The 10617-nt window shown below is 43.9% G+C and overlaps 1 protein-coding gene across 1 annotated transcript in view; it reads right to left on the bottom strand.

The window, feature by feature from the left end:
* Nucleotides 1-10411, bottom strand: part of NPFFR1 (neuropeptide FF receptor 1) — a 103613-nt gene extending 93202 nt beyond the window's left edge. Inside the window, exon 1 of the mRNA XM_033943045.1 lies at nucleotides 10207-10411. Coding sequence (XP_033798936.1) covers nucleotides 10207-10396 — 190 coding nt within the window. The 5' untranslated portion in view covers nucleotides 10397-10411. The remainder of the gene's footprint in view (nucleotides 1-10206) is intronic.
* Between the last annotated feature and the right edge of the window lie 206 nt (nucleotides 10412-10617).

A 10617-nucleotide genomic window follows, 5' to 3' on the forward strand; every position in this document is an offset into this window, starting at 1 on the left:
CAGTATAGGCTCTCCCTCTACCTTCCCCACTAATATCCAATATCTGCCTTTCTCTCTCTCCATCAGTATCTGCCCCTTGTCTCTACCTTCTCCCCATTTCCATCAGCATCTGCCCCTTTCTCTCCCTCCAACTCAATTCCATCCAGTATCCTTCCCTCTTTTGTCTTTCACTCCCTTTCCCTGCACACCAATTCCATCAGTATCTGCCCCCTTTCTCTCCCTTCACCACCCTTCCATACTAGTATCCTGCTCCCTTCTCTCTCCCTCAACCCCAATGCCATCCAGTATCTTTCCCCTCACCTCCCCACCGCTGGGGTATGCTTCTTGAACCAGCAGCAACTGTAAAACTTTTAAATGCAGTCATTGCGGGTCCTTGCTGCACCTCCCCGTGGCTGACGGCTCTGCTCTGGAACAAGGAAGTAATGCCGGAGGGGGTGGTCCAGCAGCCGGGGATGTTCAGGAAGGTCCTGCGATGACTGAATTTAAAGTTTACTGCCACTGCTGCTGGTTCAGGAAAGCAGCAGCAGAAGAGTAGGGTGGGAGGCTCCGGACCCGGTGTGCCGGCTATGCACCCCATTAGAGTATGCAACCTGGGTGGACTGCCCCCCCCCCCCTTAGTATGTCAGTGGTGGGGACACAGGGGTTCAAGGAAGGTGAAAAGAGCAGATGGTGGACTGTCAAGGGGACAGTGTGCCTAATGTATTTTAGCAGTAGGCCCACCTAAAATTTGAGGTCTAGCTATACCACTGTATTTATCTGCATAAATTTACCAGTTTTGAAATATCCCCCTTGGTGGAGGTAACTTTGTCTGCACAAAGGGGCACTTTTACTAAGCTGCAGTGAAAAATGGCCTTAGTGTGCCCTTACATGAGTTTTTCCATTTTTTACCACATAAACACTTATCACAACTCTTTTTGTAGGCGATAAGAGCTCATGAACTATCCATACAATAACCAGTTACTGCAGGAATACCACTCTCTACCCACTGATATGTCCTCTCAAAAAAAATAAAAAATGTCTATATATGTGTAGGGGCAAACTAAAAAAAAAAATCTAAGTCCGTTTTGGGCCTAGGGTCCTAGTTGCCCAAAGTCGGCAGCATCTAAAGACCATTCTCAAAAAATACGTCCAAAATATTTTTTTTCAAACATCGTCTACTTCTACATCCAGCCATTTGATCATCCAGGCCGCCAAGTCATCGATCTTTATACCGCATTCTCGTTAAAAATATCATGCAAGTCCCAAACGCCTAGAACAAGACCTTTTGGATGTGGGAGGGGTCAGCAAAGCGATGGACTGCCCACCCAGACATGGCAACAGAGTAGTGGGGCACCTTACAGCGCACTGCTGTGAACTTCACAAAAAGGGTGCTACAGAAACATCTCACTACAACTCCTTTGCAGGTCATGGTGAGCCCCCCTAAACATCCCCAAAACCTACTATACACACCTGTCCACAATCCCAATAGCCCTTATGGATGCAGGTGGCACCTGTATGGCAGTAGAGTAGTGTTTTGGGGGGTTTTGGTGGACACACATTTTTCACCATGAATGGCTTATGGGCCTGGGTCCTTCTCTCTATGGTTCACTATCTCACCCCTTCCCCCCCCCCCCCCCCCCCCCGACTACTTAAGCCACCAATGTGCAGCTCTACTAGGCTTTCCTATGCCAGGTGCTGATGTTCTGGAGGCAGGTATGTAAGTTTTTATTCCAATTTGTATGTCAGTGTGGGGGGGGGGGGAGGGATCAGTGATCACTAGGGGATTGTGTCGGGGTCTGTACTTTGTGTCTACAGTGGTTATCTGGTCACTTTGGGTACCTTCTGGGCGCTTAGACCTGTTTTTAGATTGCCTAAGTCACAATGCATAAGTTCCATCCATGCAGCCTCGAATAACTTTCGGTTATACATGCAGTACGACTAAGTCTAGGTCAGCCCACATACCATCCAAATCCCACCCTCACCACTCCTCCTAAAATGCTCCTTTCAGCTCTGGGCATACAGTGACATTCAGAGGCCTAAAAAGTCCCTGGATACGTTTAACAAGCCATTTCAATTATCAGCACTTAGACGATCTGTCTTTTAGGTCATCCAAGTGCCGATTTAGGCAGGTTTTTAGACGTATTTCTGTTTCAATTATGAGCCCCATATTTTTTAGTATACAGCATGTGCACATTTGATAGTTACAGCAGATGCCACTGTTCAGAAGCACCCCTTCCCTACTCTCCCTGTCCAGCAGCAGCCCTTCTCCCTTCGTTTTACCTCCCCCCTGTCCAGCAGCATCTCTTCCCTGCTCCCCCTGTCCAGCAGTAGGCCTTCTCCCTTCCTTTTACCTCCCCCCTGTCCAGCGTTCTTTCTTCATAAATTTCATAAAATGAACATCACTTTAAATAGATGAATTATGCTGTTTACTTAGCTTTATGAAAAGTTAGGGGTCCCTGTACCAACTCTGTACTAACACTAGGAGGGTGCGTAACTTCCTTGTAGAGTTTCACGTCTCTGAGCAACTTAAAAACTCTTGATCATTCTCCATAGACAGGTTTTAAAGTGAGGTCAGTTCACTTTTTCATATAAGCATTTTCTGACTTCCTTCTGTTTTCAATCAGAAGTTTCCCTGTAATTTCTAAAGGAAAGATGGATGCAAGGCAGAAAGTGAAGACGGAGAGAAAACCAGTCAAAGGACAAGAAGACCCTGGAAACATAGTTAAATGCACAGAAAAATAAAGTCACCAGACAACAAAGGTAGGGAAAATGATTTTATTTTCAATATAGTGTTTGAAATGTGTCAGTTTTGAGAAAGGAAAGATATTAAACTTTAAATGTGAGGGCTGCAGAAAAAATAGGGTACTTGGAGGGCCGCAGAAAAAATAGTTAATGACAATTTTGCATAAGGTAAAACTCTTTATAGTTTATAAATCTTTCCTTTAACTGTTAAAGGAAAGATTTATAAACTATAAAGAGTTTTACCTCATGCAAAGTTGTCATTTCTTTAATAAGACATTAACTATTTTTTCTGCGGCCCTCCAAATACCTACAATTTATAGAGAATGACACGGTGACAAAATTCATCACCGTTCCCGTCCCCGCGGATAACCGCGGGAAACCATCTTCATGTCATTCTTTAAGGAGAGATGGAAGAATCAGAGTTTGAATGGCCACAACCACTGACCCGCAAGCTTTGCTTTGAAGAATGCTGGTGTAGAAGGATTGAGATTGAAATAGACACTAGAAAATGACATGGGATTATTTCCCGCGGTTATCCGCGGGGACGGGAACGGTGATGAATTTTGTCACCGTGTCATTCTCTACCTACAAATCCAAAATGTGGCCCCACTAAGGGTTTGAGTTTGAGACCACTGAGCTACACTATCCGCTCTTACCACAACCTCTGATAATGCGTTCCTCCGGCAGAAGACACTGCACGGGATCTCATAGCACTGACACTACTGAGACAAATGAACTTTAAGCGAAAATAAGAAAAAGAGACAGAGCAAAAAACTTCTGCATAGATTGCTTGCAGAAATGGAAAATTGTAGGGGGCTCTAACTCTCTCTCTCTATAAGGTAGGAGGAGCACATGCTCAGAAAAGTGTTTGGATTTCTGCAACTCCCGGATTGCAGGGAGGGCTTGAACACCTAAAGTATGAAATCCAGAAGTGATGTAACAGAACTGAGTCCTAGCTGTGTTTCTGTGTCTTTCTGTGGGGGTTATTTCCCCCTTTTGGCACTGTGATGTTTATCTCATTAGCAGTTCAGATTCTGTTAAGAGAATTCTTGAATCTGTGATGGTTTTCTCTGGATTGTCTGAATATGTGTCATGGCTTCTCAGGGAACCATTTTGTTCCTGAGGCAATCATTTTGTCCTGAACCATTCCCAGTAGATAACAAATACAAATTGCTTTGTTTAGAGAGAACCTTCACCCAAAAACAGTCAAAATTGACCAAAAAGTATACACCAAAGCAAAGCAGACTTGATAGAAGTGAATAACATCCAAATTTTCAAATGATCAAATTTTCAAAAGATTTGCAGATTAGGGGATAATGGACCTCAAGTGCCCACAAGTGTTCAGATATAGACAAGTCATCATTGGATCAATCAAAAACCTCTTATCCGGTCGGCAGTGGGTGTGCTGTTTTTGTTTCTATTAAGGAAAGTATTCATTGTTCCTTAAAAGCTACGGGAAACTTCCTCATATCTCCTGTTGAAGCCCTGTTTGTGGTGAAACGGAGATACTCCGTTGAGAATTATTACCTTTACGGTACGGCCGTTCACCCACCAGTAATAAAAGCTAAGTAACTTTTATTGTTTTGTAGCTAATGCAAGATTAGCGGTACCTAGTATAGGATAAGGAGTTTTTGATTGGTCCAATAATAGCCTACGTTTTGGTGACCAGACAAGACTTATCTATATCTGAACACCTGTGGGCACTTGAGGTCTGATCTCCCCTGATCCACAAATCTTTTGAAAATTTGGATGTTATTCACTTGTATAAAGTCTGCCTTGTTTTGTTTAGAGCAGTGTATCTCAAACTGTGTGGTAAAGCACACTAGTGTGCCTTCTGAGATTCCAAGTATGCTACGGCACACTGAGGAGGAAGAGAGGTGCCTGCCAGCTGACTTCCCTACGTGGTACAGCGCCAGCATTGCCCAATTCGCCAAAGGCCTGCATGTTTCCCCCTTTTCTCTAGCGTCCTCCGGCTTCCTCCCTGGTCTCCCGGTCTTACCTTTAAAGCTAATTACAGCAGCCTGCAGAGGATCGCTGGTAGGTAAAATGATTTTATTTTCAATATAGTGATTGAAATGTGTCAGTTTTGAGAATTTATATCTGCTATGTATATTGTGCATATATGAAAAACGAATGGAAAAAAATTGCATTACAATTAGTAAAGGGGATGGGATCTGGGGCAGAGCTTGGGTGGGCCTAAGGAGGTCTGTGGTTGAGGTACTCAGTTGATATTTGTTAGACTTAGGGGGTACTTAACTTGAAGTAGTTGAGAAACACTGCGGTAGGCAATCAACTGGCGCCAGTGCCTCTTGCCTCTCCTTCTCTCCAGCCCTCTTCCCTGCTGGCACCCCCTACTGGCATCTCAGGACCCATCTGGAGGGCCTCTGCACATGTGCGGATGTCGACGTGATGATGTCACGCATATGCGTGATGTCATCACAGCGACATCCGCACACTTCTGGGTGCTTCAAACCGTGGCCACTACCTTTAGTGTGCCCCGGCTTGAGAAAGTTTGAGAGACACTGGTTTAGAGTATGCCATGTTTATTTTGCAGTCTGCTGAGCTGTTCAGGAACCAGAGCTCTTGTCATAGATAAGGTCCAGAAAAGTCTGATCATCTCTCCAAACAAGCGGCCATCTTCTTTTCTCAAAGAAATAGGGCTCCTTTTACAAAGCTGCGATAGCGTTTTTAGCGCATGAGGAATTTTAGCGCACGCTAAACCCGTACTAGGCGGCTAGAACTAACGCCAGCTCAATGCTGGCGTTAGCGTCTAGTGCGCACGGCAATTTAGCGCCTGCTAAGGACGTGCTAAAACCACTAGCGCAGCTTTGTAAAAGGAGCCCATAGTCTTTTTCCATCATTTCCATGTCTCCATATTGCATATCTCTTTAGATGAAAATCGCATGGTCTGATTAACTTATTTAGTTTAATTGGCTATTAACAAGCTCACCACGAGGGAAAATAACAACCATTTTGTTTTTTTCAGTGGTTCTTAAACCTGTCCTGGGGGACACCCAGCCAGTCAAATTTTCAAGGTATCCCTAATGAATATGCATGAGTGAAATTTGCATACCTACTACCTACCTACTTTATAGGCACATCTCGCTCATGGATATTCATTGAAAACCTGGCTGGCTGGGGGTCCCCCAGGACAGGTTTAAGAGCCACTGGTCTTCATTGGTCAGATTTTAAAGAAATAAAAGTTAATAACAAACAAAATCTCTCCCTGATATAAGACAATATTTTTTAATTTACTAGCTTAATACATTTCCTGACTAGCTTTTGGAAGGTAACGCTCCTTTCTTAAGATACATAGAATTAAATAAGCAACAGATGAGATTACCAGAAAGTGTGAGTAAATTACAAAAATAGGAGGGTGTGTAGGGGTGGGTGGGAAAGGTTGATAAATATTCATTAGGAAATGGGCAGTATAATTTTATGACTCACAGTGATAAGTTGTGTTATTAATGGTAACTATACAGTATTATTATGTAAAATGGCAACCATAGCAACCATGTTATTAGAACATGCGAGAACACATTATCCAAAGCTTAGAACATTCTTAGTCATAAAAATATAGATGTCACAATGTTTGGGTGCCAAGATAATTTGTTTAAAAACCTTCACTAACAGTTTTTGGCTTCATAGCATAATTTCATTCTCGGTATTCCATCTCCACCTTTCAGTCATTTTTCACTTATAATTTTAATATAAAGAATTTCAGTCCCAAGGAGTATTTGTATAGGGATTAGATGGCTCATAGCAACACCACAGGTACCACACCAGCATGTCACACAGAGACAGGCATCACATAAAAAGAGAGTTGTGGAAAATCACATATCAGATTTTGTGATGGACAGCAACACATATTTGCAAGGAAATACAAGATGGATTTCCTCCCCAAGACACAGATAATCTTCTGGATCCTATACAGCCATCTATGTTCTCTTCTCAGCCACAGATTTTCTCTTACCTTCCTACATCTGCTCAGTATTCAGGAAGCAGAGTACCCCACTCTGAACTAGTCCTTCTCTTCTAGCCTTCCATGTTCAAATAACCAGACAACCATAAGAGGGAGCCTGGGACAGTGGCATAGGCAGGGCCAGGCCCACCCACCTTGGGTTCATGCCAACCTAAAAATGTGACAACCTCGCTATGGCTAGCAGGGATCCCCAATTCCCACCGGCTGGTGTCCTCAGTGACCAAAGCATTCCCTTATGCTTGGCAGCCGGTGGCACTGTCCATGAATTGCTGCTACACTGGCTCCTCACACATGCTCAGTTTTTACAAGTGCGTGAAAACTGAGCACATGCGGGGAGGAGGCCAGTGTGGCAGAAGCCTATGGACAGTGACATCAACTGCTGAGTGTAGGTGGGTGAGAAGGACCTTGCCAGATCCTAACAGCTCAAGCATTTATAATTTGAGTTGGGATCAAAAGAGGGCGGGGAAAAATTTTGCGCCCAACCACTTTGGGCTGAAGTCAACCCAAAATTACACATCTGGCTTTGCCACTGGACTGGTCCAATCTGAAAAGCATCCAATCTCTTTTTCCCTTCTTCTTCCCCCCTCCCCTGCTCATTAGTGGATTAAATGGAAAGTAAAGCTTAGTGTAGATAAAATTTATAATAGTAGCACACATTATACCCATGAGCACTCTATGTGGATCCTGCCCTTCCCACATAGCAAAACATAAAACAAGGTATTGATAACTAGGGTTACCAGATGTCTGGATTACCACGGACATATCCTCCTTTTGAGGACATGTCCGGGAGTCTGGGATGGCTTTTTAAAACCCGGCACTTTGCCCGGGGTTTGAAAAATCTCCCTCCAAATCGCCGTCGGGGTCATGCATACACACACATAGCTAAGGGTAGTCCTACACTCTGAAGAATCTAAATTGTAGAGAAAGGGCAAAAGGGTAAAAGGGATGGGACTTGATATACCGCTCTTTCTGTGTGGTTTATGTACCTGGGTCAATAAAGTGCTAAGTGACTTGCCCAGAGTCATTAGGGGCTGCAGTGGGAATTGGACTAACAACCGTTGAGGCAGCTGCTCTCACCACTAGGCCACTTCTCCACAACACTATTTGTCCTCTAAATATGTCCATTTATTTCTACATAGCAAGGCTACCTCCATGAATATGACATGCATCCCTGTTCAGAGTAGTAGCAGCAGGAGGTATGCAGGGAATCCTAACTTAGAAAGCGCCAAAAAGGTCTACTAAAGACCTATTCTATCGTTATCTAAAGGATGTGTTAAAATTGTCCAGAAACCACATTACTCCCTTTCAATTCAATTTAATATATTACATCTAAAAAAAACAGAAGGATAAACCTGGGCAGACTGATCAATTGACCTTAGATGTTACTGATTTATTGGAAACTTCTGGAGACTTTGAGGGGCATTTTCAAAACATACATCTAAATCCAATTTGGACATATGGCGCTAGACATCCACAGTCGGCAGTAAGAAAATTTTTGCTTTTGAAAGGCAAACCACTATACGTCTAGAAATAATTTTGGGTGGAAAATCCTCTATCTGGACATCCAGGCCATTGGGATGCCCAGAACACCAGGATGTCTATATTTATACTACGTTTTTGACCAAAATGTTGTCCAAGTCCCAAACGCCTAGAACAAGACCATTTGTATGTGGGAGGGACCAGTCCTGTAATGGACTGGCCACCTAGACATGGCAATAGAGCAGTGGGGCACCTTAGAGGTGAACTTCATATAAAGGATATCAGATAAACATTTCACAAGAATACCCTTATGGGTTGTGGTGAGCCCCGCAAAACACCCCCAAAACCCACTATACCCACCTGTCTAGAACCCCAATAGCCCTTAAGGCTGCAGGTGGCACCTATATGGCAGTAGAGTAGGGTTTTGGTGGGCTCACATTTTCCACTAAGAATGTAGTGGTTAGAGTGGCTTATAATAATAATAATAATAATAATTTTATTTCTTATATACCGCCAAACCAAAGTTCTAGGTGGTTTACAGTAAGAAGAGCTGGACAATCAGCGACATAGTTACAATGAAGAATCAATGAATACAAGTACAAAGAATGCAAATACAATAAGAAAAATGCTGGACAATCAGCGACAAGGTTACAATGTAGAAGCAATGAATATCAGTGTACAGAATAGGAGAGATGATGAATGGACAAAATTCTTAGGTAACAAATCGGTTGAACAGTTTCGTTTTTACTAATTTTCTAAAACTAAAATAGGATGAGGGATGGGTGATAATGTTTCCCAGCCAATAGTTCAGTTTGCCTGCCTGGAAAGCTAGAGTTCTGTCCAGGAATCTTTTGTAACGGCAGGCCTTTATTGTTGGGTGGGTAAATATGTGGATTCTGCGTGTGGGCCTGGTAGTATAACCCAGATTAAAGTGGGAAACCAGATATGAAGGGGCCAAACCAAAGATTGATTTGAAGCAGAGACAAGAAAATTTAAACAAAATTCTTGCTTCAAGGGCATTTTGATAATAGGGACTTATGTGTTCCTATATTTTTAAACCAAAAATCAGGCGTACTGCCGAATTTTGAATAATTCGGAGTCTGTGAAGGGTTTTCTTGAAAGTTCCCAAATAGATGATGTTGCAATAGTCCAGTATGCTTAGAATAGAAGATTGCACCAGTAAACAGAATGATGCTGCATCAAAGTATTTTCTGATGGTTCTTAGTTTCTATAATGTCTCGTAGGCACCTGGGCCAATCAGGCCTTAGGATTAGTGGGGATGGGCGGTCCCGCTATACCTAAGGCCTGATTGGTCCAGGCTTCTAGAGCCTGGGCCAATCAGGCCTTAGACTTAGCGGGGATGGGCCGGGAAGGGGCGGATCTGTCTCATTTCGACGAGGCGGGCCTGTCGGCTGGATGGCAGCAAGACCCGTCCAGCCGACCAACATTTAAAGGTTAGTTGGGGGGGGGAGGTTAGGGGAGTCATGGGGGGGAGGTCTTTAGCATGGGGGGGGTCCAGAGGGGGTCTGGCTTTCCGGCAGGAGGGATTGGACACCCTCCTGCCGGCGATTGGGAGTTTGGGGGTCTGGTTTTCCAGCAGGAGGGGTTCGGCACCCTCCTGCCGGCGATCGGACAGGTGGCCGCTATACTTATCCCTTGCCGTGATAAGTGTAGCGGCCGCAATTAATCTATCCCGATTCTCTAACTGGCGTCTGTAACATGGATGCCGGTTACAGAATCGGGGTTAGTGTAGGCCCGGTTCTGTATAGGACACCTCTCCCGGGCGTCCTATACAGAATCAGGGCCTCAGTGCTGAATATTGACTCAGCTGGTTAAGTTACAGCCAGCCAAAAAAGACACAACACCCCCAAAAACCCAATGGAAATTCAATGCCGTTCAATGGAAATGGCCCAGCATTGAAAATATGGGCCCGCTGCCAACTGTGGGACTTAGCCATACTGCCTCCCGTGGTCTGAATATTGGCTCCTTGATATTTAGGTGGCACAAAGGTAAAGCTCTCTTACCTGTGATCAAGTTATCTACTAGTGTGGTTGGCATGCAGAAAATGCCCACTAGCAAGTCGCTGATGGCCAGGTTCAGGATGAATATGTTGGTGACAGTACGCATCTGCCTATTCTTCAACACGATGAAGCACACTAGCATATTGCCAACCATGCACATGAGGAAGATGAAGACATAGGCCAAAATGAACATGGCCGCCACTGGGGTCGAGTGTTGGTAGTAGAACGAGAAAGTGATGTTTATTCTGGGGACCTCACGGCTCACATTCCCAATTTTGAGGGCACTGCTGTTAGAGAGGAAGATTTCAGTACCTAACAGGCAAAAGAAAAGAAAATTACAAATAATGGTTTAGTGCTGTGGAAACTGTCTCTCAAAATAATTTAAATAGAATTCCATTTAATGTCAAATGAATT

Source organism: Geotrypetes seraphini, chromosome 4 (assembly GCF_902459505.1).
Source record: "Geotrypetes seraphini chromosome 4, aGeoSer1.1, whole genome shotgun sequence".
Taxonomy (NCBI): domain Eukaryota; kingdom Metazoa; phylum Chordata; class Amphibia; order Gymnophiona; family Dermophiidae; genus Geotrypetes; species Geotrypetes seraphini.